Source organism: Ammospiza caudacuta, chromosome Z, assembly GCF_027887145.1.
Source record: "Ammospiza caudacuta isolate bAmmCau1 chromosome Z, bAmmCau1.pri, whole genome shotgun sequence".
In the NCBI taxonomy this organism is placed as follows: Eukaryota; Metazoa; Chordata; class Aves; order Passeriformes; family Passerellidae; genus Ammospiza; species Ammospiza caudacuta.
The window spans coordinates 51647326-51668839 of record NC_080632.1 but is presented as its reverse complement, the minus strand read 5'-3'; the positions used below and the strand labels follow the sequence as shown (position 1 = coordinate 51668839).

The window sequence follows — 21514 nt, the reverse complement described above, 5'->3', positions numbered from 1 at the left end:
AAAATTTTAATGCAAATGCATATACATATATACACACACAGCGCAGCTTTTGTTATGTGCTACCTTACCTTGGTTTTTGTTATGCTCCATCATTAGTGCAAATTAATGAGATTTAACTGTAAAGTTATCTTTTAAACAGTAACTATAAAGTTATCTTTTAAGCAGCCACTTGGACACATTTCAACTAATTTAGGCCACTGTAATTAATTAATTTTCAGCATCTGATTTGGCAACTGATTTCTCAAGCTCCTCTTCAGGATTAGATTTCTTCTGGTTTGGGATAGCAGGTAGGACACAGCTTGGTTTTAGATGTTCTCCTGATAGACCAGGCAGGAGAGAATAGAGGATCTGACTCTGAGAATGTCCTGTTTTCGGAGATCTGGAGACTGGAGCTGGTGGGAAAATAACTGCACCAGTCCGTACGGACTTAACCTTCTTAGCATCCTGAGATGGCAGCTGAACTAGAGGAAATAGGAAAAAAGAGAAAGTGCACAGAAAGTGAAAAGCATGGCATTTTTACAAATGATTTTGCAACTTCCTTTGAACTGTTGTCTCTTACTGTGTGTACTCAAGCCTGTACTTTAAAAATGTGATCAAAATACTAATAAAATATTGTATTTTTGTATTCAGATGAAGATAAGCCTGGCAAGGATTATCTTCATCTGAAGGAAACAACTCCAGTGTTAAGTGATTTACTTTTGATTTAGTGACCAGTAAGTCTTGAAAAGTTCAAAAATTCACTTTTGATAAGCAGAGAACCCATCATTTTTCTGGAGGAGATTTGGTCCGTTTGAGAAATTTTCACAATATTTTTTTTCATTAGAAATCACAGACTGACTGCAACAGAAGTGTTCCATGGGAATATATTATTTCTAACAAAAATGCTCTATTGCTGAAGGTAAATGCTGATCAAAATCTAAAGAAGATGAAATGAAGAATGTGGGATGTTGTGTCTGGGTTCCTCTAGGCACAGTCAATCATAAACAAAAGTCCACACATGCTCTACTATTCATGGGCCACAAAAGTAGCCCATGACCCTGTAGCACACCAAGACACACCAAAACACTTGAGAGGCACACCCATTATGTATCTCTGTTGTTGTCTTGTAAGAAACTGTGGCTTTAGATAATGCCTAATCTCCAGCTCACAGTCATCAGTGTAACATTGTTTGTGCTTCTTAGCTAATATAGTTCTGTATTTCCTTTAAATTGAAATTATCAGGATCCTTCCTTCACACAACTCACTGATTCCCTGATTTTTTTAAAAGGAGAATTCAAAGCCATAATTGTAGACCTATTTTTCTGTGCTGTCAATTTATCGTGAATTGCATTAGCTTCTTTTCATTTGATCTCTATTTTATTCACAAGCTCTTTGTATACAAACGGTTTTGTTTTTTATAGTTTAAGCACATAAAGAGTTTTTTCTGGAGCTACATCATCTCTGTTTTGGCAACAGAATTTTGCAATTCTTTACATTAATTTTTTTATTGGTTGCGTTCTCATTGTATTTGTGATTTCCTTCCATCTGTGTATTTGTGATGAATTATCTGAAAGGCTATTAACACTTTCCTCTTCAGTGTTCTTGCTGGAAATTTTGTGCTTCATTTAATTTGCCCCACTGAAAATAAATGCTACCTCTCTAATGTTGGCTGTGGGCCCTCACTGCATATATTTGTCTATCTATCTACCTATATCATCTATATCTATCTATCTATCTATCTATCTATCTATCTATCTATCTAACTATACACATGGTACAAAAGAGGCTAAAGTTCTTGTCATAATCCACTGTGGCATGCACCTTATACTAATTTAATAACTGATTATTTATTTTTCAGGAGCAGTACTTTTCTAAAGCTTACCAGGTATGGATTTAGGCCAAAGCAGGATCTTTATAGAGAGGATTTAGAAACTGGGCAGATTCTTTTCTTTTTAAGCTAATTTCAATTACTATTCAAGTTGTGATTACCTGAGCAGACAGTGTTTACTACAGCTGCCTGGCCTCCAGCAGTGTACTGTAATTCATTGGTCATATTTAAGATTCATTCATGTTCAGAAATTCAGTAAATCACTTCTCCTTTCCATAAAAAACACCCAAATCATTAATACTTTGCTTTAGTTGGTGCTGAATTTGTGTGAGTCTGGGAGGGCTATATACAATATATGAGCCCATTTGTTTTCTGGCATGTGGTAGAATACTTTGAGTTCACTGAAATTTTGGTGTGCATTCAGCAAATGTTGAGAGGCTTACTTGTGTCCCTCTTTGGAACAGAGTCATATGTTAATATATTCAAAGTTCACATCTGTGTGAAAAATATCTATAAAGCCTTATGTGCTTTATGTACATTAGCATTAAATGATGGACTTAAGTAGGCCAAAAATACTGTAGCTTAACTTCAACCCCATGTCAGCAAATCATAAACATTTGAGCAGCCATCACAAACTCAAGCTCATTCAAAGAATCCAAACACCAATGCCTTCCACACTGTCCCACATACTGTGCTCAGTTTAGGATATTCAATTTAGGACTTCAGGGCTGGTACATGGACGGCTCTGAAACAATGCATATAATGACAAGTATTAGTACATGTACTGAAACACACGAGGCTGGACCCAGAGCTGGCATCTGTGGGAGGCAGAGCCCTTAAGGCCCCAGGAGCTACACACAGGAAAAGCACCATTAATGATTCACACAGAGGGCAGAGTTGGTCACCAAAGACCTGAACAGCAGGAGCTACTGGTTCAGGAAGCCTTTTCCACTCAGCAGAGACTCTGGAGTGGCTGCTATTACAAAGTGCAGAGGCAAAAACAAGGCTGTCAGAAAGGCATTGCCCAAGGAATATGGAGTCCAACAGAAGAATGAGTCTTAGACTCCCCTCCCTTGCAAGCACTGGACAACAGTGGCCTTCTGCAGTGGTGTGGGTGCTTTGTGGAATGCTTTGCTGTTAACTTGGGAAAGAAGAAACGTCAAATCATGATGAAAAATGGCAAAAACCAACAACAGATCTCCAGAAAATATTGTTAAATGACCTATAGAAACAGATTTCAAGTTTGCTTTTTGAATTTATTGTTGTGGTGTTTTTTTTCCCAGCAATTAATAATGTCACCTTTTTGTGTATCAGACACATGTTGTCTCCTCTGATGCTTCCAGAAATATCTGACCTTCTTAACTACATCTAGAAGTTCCATATTTTTTTGAAGATTTTTTCTGGCACTTTGTGGGGAGTGTGTGACAGTCTGTTTTCCAGGGGTTGTTGGAAGTGTTGCATGATGAGATAGAAAGAGTGTGTGGGGGATGAAGCAGCAGCCTGCAGAATAGGAGATGCAGTCTGCGCTGAGGCTACTCAAGAAGTCATGTGAAGGATCTCTGGCCCTGGGAATATCTGAAGGGTGAGAATTTATTGTTTAAAATCACTCAAGTACTCTTCCCAGGCTACTGTTTCATTCCTATTGTCCTCTTTCTAATGTGTATTTTAAAACATTTTTACTGAGAGATTAAAAAGGTCTTCCTTCTTTTTTCATTGCCCTTCCTTTTTGGGGGGAGATACTTCTTCTTTCTCTATTTCTGAGTAGTTTCAGTTCTCATTCTAGTTTTTGCTTATTTTATTGTTCCAACTTCCTGATAGCGGGTTTTTTTTGGTGTTTTTTTTTTTTTTTTTTCCCTTAGTGTATTTTTAACACACATCTTGTGTATTAAAAATACTAGAGAAAACACAAATATTTATACTCAGACTTTGTTGCTGGAGCACTTTACCTGGATAAAGGCTATGTCCAAAAGGATAATATTTTTAGGGCTGGATGGAGGATGAGTGTGAAATCTCATACTGAGATGAGACTCTGAAACAGTAATTTAGAAAGCTTTATCAGCAAATATGTCATTTGTGTTAACAAGAAATACAGTCTATTTTTCAAATAACTTTGCTTTTCTGTTACTGGCTTGAACTAATGTTCAAGCAGTAATGGCACCTGGATAAATGTGCTGTGTTAGTTAAAAGAACATGATTCTTAATTGTGACAATTGTATCTTATTTGTAAAACAGTTTTTGGCATGAGTTTAGAACTAAATTCTTGACCAGTTGTATGAATTAATGCAAGAACAACAATTATTAGGAAAGATTTTTTAAGGATTTTGCTTACAACTATAACTAGAAGACACAGAGAACAGGAGTAGAAAGCTTAAAAATTAGAATGCTTTGACCTAGGATTTTAAAAGCAATCAAAAGCAATTAAATTATTTTCTTCCTCCTGAGCAGACAGAGAATACCACCTCAGTAATTCAAACACCTTTTCTTCTTCCTGTCTCTTGTAGAAAACAGCAGCAGCACAGGATTCTGTATATCCCCACCCAATCTGATGGTCCCTGTAAGGCTGTCTCTGCCTATTTTCTAGCAATATTGTCATTACTGCAGAATTGCTTCTGACATTCAGATTATACATTACAGGGAATCTTAAATTTAGATCTGAATGTCTTTTGGACTTGGCTGATCCACAGGATGACAGTCAGAAAACTGTAAATCCTCATCCAGTATCCACTGAGCACAAGAATGTGAGGTTAGGATGCTGCTGGGAGTAGGGCTGATGTCTGTGTATGAAGAAAACTACAGCCTGGAACAATCCCAGTCTTGACACTCTGCTGGGACTCTGGAAGTGGGGTGAAGCTCTCCTGCTCCTTGGGACCACTGCTTCCCCAAGCTGAACAATGTGCCCATGCAGAAATACAGCCAACGGCATCCGTGGGTGTATTTCAGGAAGATCACTGCCAGCAGATTGTGACAAGTGATTCTTCCCCTCTACTCAGCTTGGCTGAGGCACATCTGGAGTTCTGAGTCCAGTTCTGAGGCTCCCAGTACACAGAGGGAGGGGGACATCCTGAAACAGATCCAATGGAGGGCAATGAAGATGACTAAAGGGTTGGGGTGTCAGCCTTAAAAGGGAGACTGACAGTGCTGGGGCTGTTCAGCCTCAAGAAGAGAAGGCAGCTCAAAGAATCTTGTCAATATGTATAAATGTTTGATTGTGTGGAGTAATGGAGAAGGAGACAGACTCTTCTCAGTGGAGTCCTACGGAGGGAAAAGAATCAATGGCCACAAATCAGTACTAAGAAACTTTTTTCTCTGAGGGTCGTCAAACACTGAGAGATGACACAGACAGATAAAGTGTGTAGTCTCAATCTCCATTCTCAGAGATATTTAAAACAAAACTGGTGTGATCCTAGGCAATGTGCTGTAGGTGACTTCTCTGTGGACATGAGGATGGCCAGACAGTCTCCAAAGGTGTCTTCCTACCTCAGCCATTCCATGATGCTGTGGAAAACGAACATGAAACCTCTCTCAAGCACTCAGATGGAGGCATGCAGTGTGATACAGTAACTGACACTTGTCTGTACTTACTTTTGTGAGCACCGTGGTTGGGTATTGGAGCTAGGCTGTTCTGTACAGGTATAACATTTTTCACTTTGTGTTGGTCTATGGACATCTGTCGAAAACTTCTACCTGTGAAAGAAAAAGAAAATCATAATGGAAACAATTGTAACTAGTGTGGTGAACTGTGCATTTCTGGCTTCCAGAAAAGAAAACTTACTTAGTATTTCTCAGAAATATGTAATAACAAGAAACCACTGACTGAAAAAAAAGAAGCTGTTGCGTAGTTCACTAACTCACAAAAAGGGCTGATTGATTGAGTACAACCTTCACATATACCCTTATAGTTTCCTCTCATATAATATAGCTTTAGGTCTTAAAATGGGCACAGTTTATTAGCTAGGTCTCTGTAAGAATCTTTGGAATCTAAACCTGTAAAATTATTCAAATAGATGATGTCATCTTAAAATTGAAGCTTTAGTTTTCAAAATGTCCTGATAGGGTCTCAGCCTTTATAAGTATTAAAACAAAACCAGAGTTCAACTGCTGGTTGGAAAAGGACATTGAAAGCTATTAGCAGTAAAGATGAGCTTTGAAAGGATTTTTTTGCAGATGAAAGCACATCATAACTGACAGAAGGCTATACTGATCCTTATAAAACCATGTTTATGGCAGTACCATTTTCATCAAGAAGAGTATATACTGGAAAAGGAAAGGTTGGTAAATTCTGGCATGTCATTATTTAAGATTAAAGTTAACTTAGGTCTAATATTATTAAAAAAGACAGTAAGTTAGATGATGTAATGCATTTCATTGCATAAAGGACACGTCTAATACTGAAAAAAGTAGGAACTCAAGCACCAAGTTAACATTTTTACCAGATCTTTTTCCTGAGCTGATCTTATTCTGTGATGCTTGAGTCCCTCAAATTATTTTTCATGTTATCACCAAGTCTGTGATGAGCCATGCAATGGGATGTCTTGTCAAGCAGCTGCTCATCCAGCATGGCTTTGCAACGTAGCTCATTGAAGAGCAGGCATATGCTCTGTCAGCACACGGACAAGGGGAGACACGGGGTGGATGTAGCAGGATATCCTAAGCAGGAGGAAGAGATGGAATGACATTAATTGCCTTTCTGGCTTTGCAGTTGGTACTTGAAAATGCCTATGTGTTGTTGGGCTGTGCAAGATAAAGCTGTAGAAAAACAGTTTTCTAAAAGTTTTCTAAAGGTGCACAGAAGTATCTGTCATGGCTGCTGTAACTATGTTGATGACTAAACAGATTCTGTGTGAAAGGAGTTACTGTGGTGTTGGTCAGGCAAACCACCATGTTACAGTGCAGCCTTCAGTCCAGCATGGAGCAAGGATCTGGTCTAAAAGCCACAACAGTTGATAGACATTGGGTCAGTCTGCTGGATCCTGTGGTTAAGCTGATGTGTTTGAGCTAAAGCATGAAGAATCTCTGCTTAACAGACTTCAGTCTGGTTTCCCTGTGTTTTACTTTTTAATATCTCTAGTGTCTAGTTGGTAAATTTCTTCTATAGACCTTGCATCCACTTTGCACAAAGGACTAAATATATCAATTCCAATATAGCAGAGAATCGTTTGTTGCTCTCATTAGAGCAATTCAAGTTATATTGGTTTCTGTGATGCTTATGTTGAGAACTAATGGCTTATTGTGTAGGTACCATTATGGCTTTGATGATGGGAGGTAGTTGTTGCTATCAAGAGATATGTTCATTTCATAAATGGGATATCTGTCAGCTAAACAATGGTACAAAACATAATCATGTTTGCAAGGATTATATGAATGCTTGTAAAAGAATCCTTGTTAAAAGTTTTGGCAGCAAGTGGAAGTTTTCTTCTACTTTTCCTTTCTATCTGTTTCACGTAACATCTGGAAAAACAGTTTTTCTCTCTCTAAAATATCATCTTTGCTGTCCCCAAGAGCACATTTATGATTGCAGTTATTTTTGAATAAATGGAAAAAAACCAATTTCATTCTTATAAAATGCAGGACTACATTTGGGTCTTTTTAGAGGCTGTATTTTTTTCTTTTAATTTTTCCTTGCATTTAGGAAGGTGAACCACATAGTAATGTATTTTGCGTAAAAGTTGTTAATGTTTGATGAATGTCTCAGAGTAAATTGGTTCTTAAATTTGAGAAAGTGACAGCCACACTGATCAGCTTTGCTCTGCTTTCCTAGCAAAAAAATGCTTCTTGTTGAACTATACCATACTGCTTATACCACCATAAACTTAATAATAGCCCATTTTTTACATTACCTATTCAAGTAAACAGAAGGTACTGTAATAAAATCTGTAATAAAGTATCATCTTACATCTGGAAATTTAGTAACGCAAAAGACAAGTGGGTGAGAGGCACCTCAGAGCTGTCTTATACTTGAGACAGGCTCCTGTTACCCATATCACTTGGAATTTTCTACTTCCACTCTTTTTCCCTGTAGAATGTAGATGGGAGTACCTTTTGCAAAAAGAGATGATTGCAAAGCTCATAAGTAAATGCTTCAGATTTTTGATGCTAGCTCAGTACTGTGGGTGGCCAACTTTCATGGAATTTTGACAGTTTTTAGTATAGACTGTCTTTGCTCTTCTCAGTGGAGGGCAGTAATTCTGAGAGAAACCAATGGCACAGTAGTAAGGTAATTCTCATTGCTACACACAGCAACCTCTCCTCTTTGTGTGAGTGGTAATGCTCAGCTAGTAAATGGACTCATTTTTCATTCCCAGGAGTACAGATAATAGAACAAAAAACCTCCAAAGGCTTTGACACATATATGTGCCAGATGCCTTTGTAACAAGTGAGCACAAAAATTAGCTTTGACTTTGACAATAGACATGGTCATGCAAGACAATCAACATTCTGTGTCAACACAGAGAGGAATTTTAAAATTGCATTTTCTTAGAATATTGATACCCACAATCCTGGCCTAGATATTCAGTGATTAGGAAATTACATGTAGTCCCCCCCCAGTCATGAATTGAGAAATGAAGTATTAACATTTCAGTGTCTTCAAAAACCGGATGTTGTTTTTTCCCCCCTCAGCTAAGTCTCCTGCAGAAAGAAAGAAAAATCAATTAAAAAACCCAACCAAACAACAAAAAACCCCACAAAAAACCAAAAAAACAAACCAATCAAAAAACCCCCCAAAAAAACCCCAAGCCAAACAAAACAAAACAAAACAAAACAACAAAACAAAACAAAACAAAACCCAAACCCCCAAAAAACCCCCAAACCAACAATAAGCCAACAAAAACCAACAAAAGATATTTTTCCTCAGAGAGAGGGCAGCCTGCACAGCCTTGCTGGCTGGGCTGGAACCAGACTTTGCTGCTGATCCCTGTAAGTCCTGCAGGCACAGCACACTGGAGACCTGGGAGCCCTGGAGCTCATACAGTAAATGCAGTTCTAATTCACAAAAAGTCAGGTGGCTTTAATTACAGGAGCAGACAGATTTAAACCACACACATAGGCATGAAGAGGGATAAGGAGATCTTTTTATCATGAAGAAATGTGAGACAATATCTGTGTTGTGCAATGCATTCCTGTCAGACACTCTCTTCCTCCTTAGAGAATTTTAATTCACATGTTTCAGAGGAAGGTCCTTTTTGCCAGCTACAGGCATAGTTTCATTATTGGAAAATGGTATTAAATTTTAAAATGGAGTTGGTACAAAGAAAAGACTTAAAGAAGATTCAGGCTTTTTATTTTCTGAGAGAGATAACAAACTGTCAGAAATAAGATAACTTACCTTCCATTTGGGCATTCAAAGATGGCTCCCATTATAACAACTAGATTTTTGTCAAAGGTTTTCCACAAAAACATTTTTTCCAGGAAAACCACCTATCCTTCTGTCCAGAGCAGACAAGGATTTAGCCATTTTCTTAGCACTGTAGTATACTACAATATTAAGAAAAATCTATAATCACGTTTTAAATAACATGGTAGTTACTTCCATATCAAATGTATAAATAGTCTAGCAAATTCCAACAGGAATTTTTCCCAGAAATAGCTGCCCTCCAGTTTGGTTTATCCAGCTTGAACTCATTTCTGCTACTGCTGTCAAGTTCAATGATCTCAAATATCTTAGCCTCCCTGTACCCTATTACAGTGAGGCTGTAAAGTAGCCCTGCAGGTATTCGTGTGTTCCACATGTGAGCTGAACCTTGCAGAATCTGGTGTGGAAGGAGTCGTGCAGGAGCAATCATTGCTGGGCATGAGGAGTCTGGGGCTCTTATGGTTGAGTAAGCAGCTGAAGAGTGCACAGTAAAAAAGTAGTGACACCTTTGGAGCAGTTCTATTAAGCTTTCAGGAATGTGGCCTGGCATCCAGGAAGGGGCACTTTTAAAGTAGCTCCTTTTTACACCAAAAAGCTATTTCCAGCCTTTATTTGCACATTGTATGTATAATGGCCTGTCATTCTGAAATTGCTGTCTCTGCTCTAGTTGTCAGACCTGTGTGCAAAGATTTGCTTTTTTGTAGTTCACTTCACTTAGATTTCAGAACAGTTTGCACTATCACGCAGCTAACTGGGGGCTCTTCTCAGGGTTTCTGTTCACTCCTCTTTCCACTGAAGGGTAAGGGCTCATGTCTCTTGGGCTAAGTGTAGATTAACTTACTGTAAAATTTTTACTCCTTTTAATGGTATACTTGAAGTTTGGGGTTTGCTTTTGCTTGCTTCATTTTCAGTTAGATATTGCAGAGGTTGGAAGGTATGCTAGATGTGTTTAATTTTGGCATGGGACTAATCCCAAAGGAGATGAATTTGGAGACACTGATATGTTAAAGTAAACTCCAGAATGCAGGCCAGCCAGGCAGATTCATTTAAACATGGACGTGAGTCAAACAAAATACTAGATCCCAAATCCAGCCAAACTCTGGTATCAAGTTCACCTTAGAATGCTAATGCTCTGCTTCATTACTGCTGCATTACAACTTCCAGACCACAGCATAAAAGCATTTGTCCCAGCTCTGTAAATTTAGCAACCTTAATTCAGCTTTGGAGAAACCATAAGAACAGCACATCAGACCAAAGAGCTGGCACTCAGGGTGTGTTTAGGGTGGGAAGAGGTGCCACTGCAGCCTGGAGTCAGAATATAACTATATGGGTAAGGGGACATGGCATAAAGCTGTCCAGCATGGCACTGGACTTGGCTGGATCCAGAAGCAGCTCTCAGCACAGAGATTTGAGGGCAAGACTGTTCCCTTGCACACCTACATCCAGGACTAGATGTGGACACAAGGCAGCAGGTGTGGTAGTGGGTGTTAATGTGCAATTCACAAAGCACATACATATTACATGGAGGCACTTATTGCTCAGGTGCCTTATATACTTCCTAGATACCTGCATTTTTGCTTGCTCATCAGACCTATTAAATCTCCTATTTCTCCTAATTCTTTTCAGCTTCCAACTGATGTCCCACCCACATGCTATCTGTGATGGCCACATAAAGGAGACACTGAAAAAAAATTTAAAACAGAAAAGTTATTAATCTCTATTTTTTTTCTGTCTCAATTTGCTACATGAGTAGCTATTATAGGATTTAGGATATAGAGAAGAAAAAAAATTACCTGATGGAGAACTGGGAAGTGAGGGAAGGCAGGGAGGGCACAAAAGCACATGGTGAGACCTATCAGAGTCTAAGCCATTCATCAGTTTGTCTGAAGAAGTCCTAGTACAGACTTTGTAAGAGAGCCTTTGTTTAGAATCTGTGTTCCAGGGACCATCCAGCGAAGCCTGGCAGCTGTCTGTGTTGTCCAGCAAGTTGTGCTCACCCCTACTCTTTTGAGATTTGAATGGAAAATGGTGGGTTCTGGAGCTGGAGGAGAAGCTTGACATTTTGCTCTGGGAAGCAGTTAGGAAGGAATTGCCTGCAGTGATTGGAGGGAAGCTCTGGGTGGTGATGGGTGGGAGTCCCTGACATACTGATTTCTTCTTTTCTGCTATGAAGTACTTAGTGTCTGTGCTCCTTCTTTCAAAGTCAGGGGTGGTCTTACATGCATCTGGAATGTCTTTGCAATTTTTATTCACAATGCCATCAAAACGGGTGATGATATCATCTACTTCTGAGGTCTCTTCTCCAGGATACCGATCCCCGCTTCTCTCCTTCTGACTGGTTTTCTGATCATCTTTCTTCTTTTTGCAAGAGAAGATCTGGTTCAGCATGCTGAATCGTCCTTCTTTCTTTATAAGTCTGTTGTTCTGGGAGTGCAACTGATGAACTGACTCAGATCTACTGGAAATACAAAACAAAATGTGATGTCAATACTAACAGACAATGAGAAAATACCAATTGTGTTACTCCATTAAAGAAGCAATATTGCATGGGTGGTTCAAGAAAATTAGGATCCCAATTGGTAATTAAAAGACTGAAAATGCTACTGTGTTAAGTCACTCTTTCTTATAGGTGAATTATCTTACAATCATCTTAATGATTGTAACTTAGCACAGATATCAGGGAAAAAAGCAAACATTTTTGTGGCTTCAGTATCTACCAGATGTGAAGATCTAATGATAATGAGAAGAACATGCTGTGATCTTTTAAATCAGGTATTTGTATTATGTCATACTTGGAAAAAGGTATTTCTGGTCATTGCAAACACTGTAAAAAAAGGCACTAGTTCTCCATTCCTACTGTCCCTTTCCCCTTTCCTTTTTCCTCTTTCCCGTTTGCCCTTTCCCTTGCCTTGCTTATGCTAAAGAGGTCCAGCACAGTTTCAGATTGGTCAAGATAATTACCTACACTAATGTTGTTGCCTTTTCCAAACTAGAAATGAAACTCAAGAGAATTTTAATATGGGAGGCAATATAAAAGTGGACTTTTGTTGAAGGTCTTCAGGAGCAGTTTTGGAAAGATGTCCAAAAAAGCCCACTGCCACAAGGGCGAGTACATTTTTATAGGTTTTAGGAAATTAGCATAATTGATAAAAAGAACCAATTAGGAGGATGGGTGGTGATGGAATTCCCCCCCGCCCCAGATCAAGCCCCTTCTCTTGAGCCCCTCCCTTGGTACTAGCTGTACTCTGTCCATGAGAATGTATCTCACAGAGTTGTTCTCAATCTTGGTAGCCAGGAAGAATCAAGACAGCATGGGGCCCTTGTCCCCCATGGGACTTGGAGCTCTGGAATTTATTTTGTCTTTCTGCCTAGGGAAAGGCCATGGAAAATTACTGGGAAAACTAGCCACTAGTACAATAGGCTACAGAACTACAAATATAAGCACGATGAATGCAGAGAACATATAAAAAAAGCAAAACCAAAAATGGTGTCAGTATTGCTGTAGTGGTTTTGAGACAAAATTTTTGTTAATTTCTGACCTTCTCTAATATACAGAGTGCAGGAAAAAGGGAGAGGTAATATTACCTGTGTCTCACATAATACTAACTTCTGACTGGAAAGGAGGGGAAAGTGCAAAGAAATGGGGAGATAAATGTAAGTGCATACTTGAAGTAGAAGAATGGAAATTAATTAGACAACAGCTGCTGAAAAAGGAAGAATACAAAGAAAGGAAGACTGTAACCGGTAAGTCTTTTGTTATATTTTTTAACTGATGAGAACTCAGAATAAAAAAACACATCAAGGTAAAGAACTAAAGAAGGCTAGGATAATACTACCAAACCCTTACTCTGAGAAAGAAAACAAGATTTATTTTATTTTCTGTCAAATCTGCCTTTGTGTTCAGTCTATCTGTCCATCTGGTTATATGAGCACACAGACAATGTGCAGAGATTTCAAAGAAGTGCAAGTTACATATATCTGAGGGTTGAAATTATTCTGTTATACAAGTTTTCTACATGAAGGTGACTGAGCAAGAGCTATACACACTTGTTTTTCATAGCCCTCTGCTGCTTGCTAGAGCAGTATTCAACCTCAGCGAAGAGTCTCTGTGAAGAGAACTGATTGTAATGTTTCAGCATTGGTGGAATATGAAACAAATATTGCCTATGGATCAGGGAAACACCACTGAAGGCCCAAACCCTTCGGGAGTATTCAAAACCCAACAAATTTGTTTTCTAGTCAGTGGCAACATGTGAGCAAGATGTGAACTTTGCTTTTACCTGCTCTCCTGAGTCAGCAGCTTGATGCATGCCGTGTGCCCACAGTATATTGCATATGTCAGAGGAGTGTTTTCATTGATATCTCGAGGGCTGCTGTCTATCCCCAGTTCTAGCAGTGTCTGCACACAGTCAGCTTTCCCTGCTGCTGCAGCCCAGTGCAAAGGAGTCCTACAGGAAAGGGGGAGTATCATTAAAATAGATGAATAGATTTACAATTGAAGCTATTAATGACATAGTGAGGTGTGCACAGGATATGCTTGTGCAGATTAATAATATACATTTTAAGAAATTCTGCAGCCAACGGCTGCAGCTGCATTTATTTAGTTGCAGATAAAGTAGACATGGGGCTGCAAAATGCCTATACCTTATACAATAGCATCTCTTCCACAGCTGGAATTGTACAGTAGGAAAAGTGACTGAAGTTTTCAGAGTAGAATTTGAAAAAAAAATTCATTGTCCACTGCATAGGGGCAAACTCTTCTCATCTTTACACCAACCACAATTAGCCATGGTTGGCAGAGGACTCTCCATGAAGGTAATTAGAGAAGCCTCTCCCAGATGAATGACAAGGACTGAACACATCTACCAGACTGCCACTTTGTCAGTTTCTGAGTTCTAGTACAGGCACAGACCAGAGCACATATAATTTCTTTGAATCTCTGCAGAAGAATCAAACTGATTTTGTTGTTGGCATAAAATCTGCATCCTGTATTTAGAAACTTTTGTCCTGTTTCCAAATTGTTCTTGTGAAAAACCTGAAAGCACAGACAACATCACAAAAGAAGTGTTAAGAATAAAAAAAATAAAATTGAAAGTTTTCTTTCTATTGCTTTTCAGTCCCAGTGATTTCAGTTTGGGTGCAATCAGAAACACAACAGAATGAAAATCTTATAGATATGTTTGTAGTGAAAAGCTTACCTTTTCCCTCTCTGAGTGTAATACATTCTGTGGAAATATCTGAGCACATGGAATAGGTGGTCATATCTTAATGGACTTTGAAGTGTAGGCTTTGCTCCCTTTGCTCTTCTTTCCATAGAAACACAGCCTGCTCAACTACATTTTAATGATGTTTAGAAACTGCTCCAGAACCCTGTTCATTTTATTTCTGTTCCATTTTATTGCACTTTTCCATGAAGAATGATATTATTTTAAGTACCTAAAGGCCTAAGCCAAGAAAACCTTGGCTTTTGCTTCACTGAGCAGAATAATCAATGTGAATAGCCAGCTGGTTCTCTTTGCATTAAATACATTTATGAGCAAAGTTCCAAGGAAGGTAGGTGTGGGGTGAAAAAGAGGAAAGATGACTCTTCTGTACTTATGAAATAGAGATTTAATTGCAGCAGAAATCACAGGTCTTTTCAGAATGGAAGGTGAGGTTCCTCTGGTCCTGTAGGAGTATGATATTTTCATCTTAAATACAACAAGAGAACACTGCCATTTCTTAAATACAAATAACAGCAGCATCCTGGCTTCAAGTTGCAGGATCCTATTGTATTGTCTTAAAAATAATGTTCATTTTTGATTGAAAGAAACTTAGGTGAGTCGTGGCAAAGTCCTTACAGAAATAAGCTCTTTTTCTAGAACAAATAGAAAGCTAAATATAATTGTTTCTAGTCAGTTATGGTACTAAGTACAATACATGTAAGCTGGACGGGTTTGCAGTGTTTCTGAGCAAGCACAGCTCTCTGTGGAGTGCAGGGCATTACTAGGCCATGGCCTGTGAAACAGGAAACATGATTACAAGACAGAGCTGGTCTCAGGTTATTAGAAAGGGAGCAGCAATTTCAGAGTTTCCATGGTTACCTGTCATCCACATCAAGGGCCTGCAGGTTGCACTTTGGGACTTTAGCCAGCTCACTGATGATATCGCTGTAGCCTGCAGCAGCAGCAATGTGCATGCATGTTTTGCCATTCTCATCATCACAATTTATTATTGATGGTCCCTGCCAGTGGTCCAGAATGATGGAACACAGAATCCTGTTGCCACTCTGGAAGGAAGTTCAGAGAGGGAAAGTGTTTTACAATGGAGCTCACACCAGGCTGCATCTTCTCTGCTAGAGAATGCTAAATACAGTAATGGTATTCGTCTGTGTGTATACCAGAATCTCCAGATATAAAAGCCAAAATCTTCCAATCTCCAGCTGGGAATTGTGCTTACTTTATGAATTTTCTAAAACACTCTGAACACTGGAAAAATAATAAATAATGAACAACTGCAAATATCTCCAGAAGTTGTAGAGTGTAAATTACTTAATAGAAATTACTTGTGGTTTTTCCTGTTTTGCTAAGCCAGAGTCCAGAAACAGAAGCTTATATTTTCCAATAGAAATTTAGGGCTGAAAAGAACCTCAGAAAACCAACCCATATCTGTAAGTCTGTCTCAGTACACTTAGAAAAGCCATGTCAAATATTTGTTCAAGTGCTTCTTGAAAACCTTCTTAGCTAGTTTGCTCTGGTGTCTGGTGTCTTAATAGAAAGTCGACGTTGTTCTCTAACCTGCAAATGAAATTGAACATTTTATATCCTACCTTAGTGGAAACAGAGCAAAAGAATTCATTACTTTTTTATAACAACAGAAACACAAGGTTGCAAAGGTCTTTCTGTATCATCAAATTCAATCCCTGCAATCACTTGAAGCTATGTTACATCATTCCTCTTATAAACTTTGTCCATTAAAGGCAATTAGGTTACTTTTGCCCCCATTACTCTCAAAGGAACACAGTTCAAGAACTTCTTTGTTTTTATGATCTGTATCTCTAAATTCTATTCACACTCAGGGCTGATTATATCCTTTTGTTTCTGTTCCAGCATTATTATTTGGATTAAATACTCCTTTCCTCTTACTGGTACTTGTTCTTCAGATGTATTTATAGGCAATCATCACATCTCTTTTGAATTGTTCTCTTGCTGCTCTAACCAATCATGGTCTTTTAAAGTTTTTTTTTTTTTTAAATATGCTTTCTGTTTCTCTCATTAACCTAGTAACCAATTTCCTATTGTGTTTTAGTTATGTTTCCTTGAAGAGAGATTTTTAAAATTGTACTAGTCATACAAAGATGTTTTTGCCAGATCTTTTACAGTGACACTGCTCTTCCTTATTTGTGTTAGAAATACCTCTTTTAGTATGTCACAGAACAGCATTTGCCTCATTCACAGCTGCGTCCCATTAGAAGCTCCTAGTCATTTTGGAATGACCCTTTGCACCTCAGTACTTCCTTAAGTTTTTTTCCAAGCATAGAGTTTCTAGTTTTGGGGAGGACCTTCTGTTACTAACACCAAAGTGCCTGACTTATACATTTTATCCTATCCAATTTTGTCCCATTTATATTGCTCAAGATTTAAAGGTGATCCATAACCCTGTATGATATCCCCATTCCTTCCTGTTAGTCTTTCAGTTTTTTATTATTGGCAGATTTCATCACAAAGCTCCTGTATTATATGTCAAGTTATTATGAAAATATTAAACAAGAGTAATATCAAGTCTTATCCCTGAAAGTAATTTCCTTCCAGCCTCTATTCAACATTTAATCACACTCTTGTTTTCTGGATTTTAAGATACAATTTCTTTTGCTTCTCTGTACTTTTGTATCTTATTTTGTAAGATAGCTACTTATTCTAAATATATCTTTTAAAAATGGGTAGACATCCATTATCTCAAGACTCTACTATACACTTTTCCTCTCTGCTCTTGGGATTCAGCTTCCTGCCATATTTTGAACCATTGAGAGGATACATTCCAGGTCCCTGGAACATTGTGATCTCACAACTACTCAGTCCAGCTGAGAATTTCCTTAATCTATCAAAACATGTCCCTCTGAAATCAGGAATTTAGTATTACATGTACTTTGCTTAATTTAGAGTCTAATCTTGATCATGTAATCCAAGTTTATTTTCTATGGCCAGCATTTTGTAACAACCTGATTAACCATGCTCAAATTAAGTTATGGTTGTCTGAATATCTAGGAAGAGGAGGGTTGATCCCCATATTCAGGAATACTGAGGTCCTATGAATAACTGCTGTTTTTATTGTCCAGTCCTTATGCCAGATAGCAATATCCTCCATACTGGTAATAATTCCCAGTTACATATTTTCATCATTAGCATCAGTGAAATCCCTAGTCACATTCAAGGCCAGCTAAATCTAGAAGTCTATTACATACTTCTAGGACTACCATAATAAATATCTATGTGTTATCATCCTTCTCTAAGTCAGTTTTGATACAAAAAATAATTTACATTAGTACCTTACTACTTCTGTATTCATGTTCCTAGTTACTATTCCTCCAGTTTTACGCTGTCTTGCTAAGTCCAAATTTCACACCCTGCAGCTGCAGTTTCAGTCCCTCCATGTTCTTGCACAACTCTTAGCATTCACATAAGAAATTTCCCACTTTTCTGACTGGCATTTTATACTTTTACAGACTGTTCTGTCTCCCACCAATCTTCTGTTTTCTAGACTAAACAAACAATTTCAACTGCCCTGTGCAGGTCATGTTTTCCAATGCACTTATCATACTTGGTGCTTGCTTTTGGCCTATTTCCAGTTTGTCTACAGTTTCTTTCAAACCTGGCACTCCAAACAACACAATTATCCAGCAGAGGCTTCTCTCCTGACATTGAAAATGACTTCCTGCAGCCCACATGTACCATATGTCTGTTAATAAATCCCAGAATAATGTTTGTTTGATTTATATCAACACCATAACCTAAACTCTTACCACTTTTGTAATCTGCTAGTCTATTACTCTTAATTTTGCACAAAACCCTTTAATTTTTTCACAATTCTGTATACAGTGTTATTTTATTAACTTCAATTAATTCCTACAATTTCTCAAAATCTTTTTGAATTTCATCCTTAGCCATGAAGTACTTGATGTCCCTGTAATTTGATTTTCACTGTGAGTTATATGTGTGCGCTGTATTTTGACACCTCATTATGGAACAAATAAAAACATTCTTATGATACACCCCTGGTTGGACAGTCTATGAGATATTCACCTTCAAAGATTATCTGAACTGTCTTGAATATGGCTGATAGAGAATATATGATGTGTGATACAAGTCTCTGGTTGATTTTGATGGCTTATTCCCCTGTGGGACATCTGGGAGAGAGTTCTATTACAGCAAGTTGTGCCTATAAAAATTGTGTTATTGATGTTATTCAATGTGATTAAACTTGCATGTGATTAAACTTGCATTAAACTGCTCAAATGAGAAAGGAACAAATAATTAGACTTTTAATGACCACTGTATTTGCCACATGCTTAGCAAGCTTTCTGTGCCATGTGATGAGCTTTATCTTGTCACTTTTCCAAAATTTTTGTGTTTTATTACATGGGATTAAAATGATTAATTGATGTTCAAACATACTATACCTTATTAGGTATAGAAGCCTCTTATCTGAGGAAGCAGTAATTGCTTTGAAGATGGCTATAAAAATTCTGCCTCATTTCAACAATTCAATCAAATTGTTGCTTCCATTTTCTAAGTGATCAAGAATATTTCCTAATATTTGAACTTTCTGCTGCATGAGATTTCTGGGCGACTGCTTGGTGGCTTTCCAGTTCTCTCTTCTTAGGAATGCCTTCTTATCTTTAAATTCCTCTTGGCTCTTTTGAAATTGCACTCAAAATTCTCCAAAAATGCTTACAGAGCCCTTATTCTGAGATTGATAGCTTTGAGCTATGGTCACCAAAAATGTAGTGTTCCTGTGGTAAATTTACCACAGTACTATTGTTAGACCAGGATGTTCTCTGGTAAATTTACCATAGGAAAATTATGTGTTTTTGTAACCTTACTGTACACATCACTAAATTTCATGTTCCCTTTTTGTATTCAAATTCTTTACAGCAGAGATTAAAATGTTCTCAGAGATTATCAGTAATTTTTGCTATTTGTTTTTGTTTTTTTTGTTTCTAAATAGTTTTGCAGGACTATTCCCCACCCCTCCCCTGCTCCTCCCCCAGGACTTTTTTCCCATTTCACACTTTTATCTGCTTCCACCCATTATTGATTCTCCTCAGTGAAATTTTCTTCCTTCAATCCCTTGTCTCAATTAAACATACTTTATTGTTCCAGGGTGACTTTACTTGTCTCAAACCAGGATATTTATGAAGAAAAAATCTCCTAAAGCCTGTATCCCTGAGCCCCTGTAAGAAAAACTCTGTGCTTTATGCAAATTTTTGTCTGAGATTTGTATCATCTCCAGACAATGGCAAACAGCCAAATCACTAACAGATATTTAACTCTGTCACTTGATTACAACTCTGGTTTCTATAAGTTGGCTAATGAAAGTCAGACTTCTGAGACTTGCGTCTCTCAGTGCTTTCCAAATAAGAAAATAATTATTCAGGAAGTATCTATCTAATCAAGTACCATGAGGAGAATCCCAAACCTCTGTGACACTTTTCCAGTTTCGACACTTCTTTCAGCTATGTCTACTCAATTTATCCTCATTGTTACTACAATCATGGTTCTTACATTTCAGCCCTTTCTATGTCCAACTGATAAGCAGAACAATAATTTTACTTAGAAAGTTTCTTGCCACTTTCATAATATTTTACCATAACATTACATTTTATTCTGCCAGGTTTTCAGTGTCAATAAACATTGAGAAGTTTGGTTTTTGTTTACACTGCACTGTATAGATGGCTATTTTTTCCCCTCTTCAGAATATTCTAGCAAACTAGATAATGGGTTGTCAAAGAGGAGTCATATGAAAGGAGTCTGCTAAGCCTTCAACCAGTAATGGAGAGATGGGATGGGTAGAGGAACAAGCTATGGACCACTAAACTGGTCTCATGAAACCCAGATAAAATACTTTTCTACCAAGCAAATGCCTCTGGAGATTATATGGTTAGGTCATATTAGTTCTCTTATATTTCCTGTCTGTTTGTATTAGCATGCAGTTAAAAGCTTTCCTATATGTACAGCCATCTTTGTCAGGAAAGTCCCCACTAGAAGCTCTTGATGTTGCTTCTTATCATTAGCACTGAACTTTAGGTCTGCCTGTGTTTTCCTCTTTTCCATTCTGTCATTTTCTGATTTCTCAGTTATGAACCCAAAGCTACCCCTGAGCAGCTTGAGATTTTTAGCATTATTTCACTCCTTTGGGCAGCAACAAACAAATACTGTCACTGCACTACTCTGAGAGGTAACTCACTTTTACAAAAAAAAGCAAAATTAATTACATTTACATAAGTACTTCTAGCTTCCTCCTGGAAACTATCCCTGGGTGCCGTTTGAGTTTTATGTTAGAGAATCCCTTTTGTCTTTCCTCTTATCCTTCACAAACAGACACACGTAGTATACTTTAATCTGAAATCAACTGTAACACCAGCAGGACCATTAGAAAATAAAACAGCCAAATGAAATAAAAATCTTTTTCTCTTTGCTGAAATAAGGAAACATGAGCCATTTAAAGTATTTTTGAGCAACCTATAGCAAAATTTGAACAAATAACTTGTCTGTGGACTTTTTCCTTTATAACCCTAGATGAAACTATTATGTTGGTAAATACATCCTTCCCTTCAAATAACTTTTTAACCTTTTTCTTTATTCTAAAATTCAGTATTTACCAAAAGCAGAAGCCATTCCACATTATTTTCCACATGGTTCTCTTGACTGGATCTTGAAAAGCCTTGGTCTTTAACTCAAGGCTATTCTGGCAGAAACTGTGTTTAGGTACAGCTATACTGGCAGAACTCAGCTGTTCTTCCAATACGTTCTTTTCCCTTATGTGATTAATTTCACTGATGTGCCATTTTCCTCATATTCACAGGCAGAGCACTGGAGCAGTGCATCACATCATTACTTTTATTGTAATATGATTTAGAACTTCACCCTAGAATCAGAGCAAGATAAATGTTGCATCAGCTGTGAGGATAAGTCAGGTTGGAATGAGATATTAAAGCAGTTCTCAGAAATCTATCATGTGGCAGGTGCGGTGTCTGCTGTTTTAAGGATGGAGAATGCCAGACTCAAAAACAGAGACATAGTGTTGCTTCTAGTCTGCAGCAAACAGTGCTGTGGGAAATGTCCTTATATTGGCAGTTTGGCTTACTGAAGAGTTTTGCA

The 21514-nt window shown here is 37.9% G+C and overlaps 1 protein-coding gene across 1 annotated transcript in view; it reads right to left on the bottom strand.

Annotated features, from left to right (window-relative positions):
* Positions 1–207: 207 nt before the first annotated feature.
* Positions 208–21514, bottom strand: part of ANKRD55 (ankyrin repeat domain 55) — a 45939-nt gene continuing 24632 nt past the window's right edge. The window contains exons 7-11 of the mRNA XM_058824225.1: positions 15242–15426; positions 13439–13606; positions 10952–11616; positions 5390–5491; positions 208–461 (exon numbers count right to left, since the gene is read on the bottom strand). Of these exons, the coding sequence (XP_058680208.1) occupies positions 208–461; positions 5390–5491; positions 10952–11616; positions 13439–13606; positions 15242–15426 (1374 nt within the window). The remainder of the gene's footprint in view (positions 462–5389; positions 5492–10951; positions 11617–13438; positions 13607–15241; positions 15427–21514) is intronic.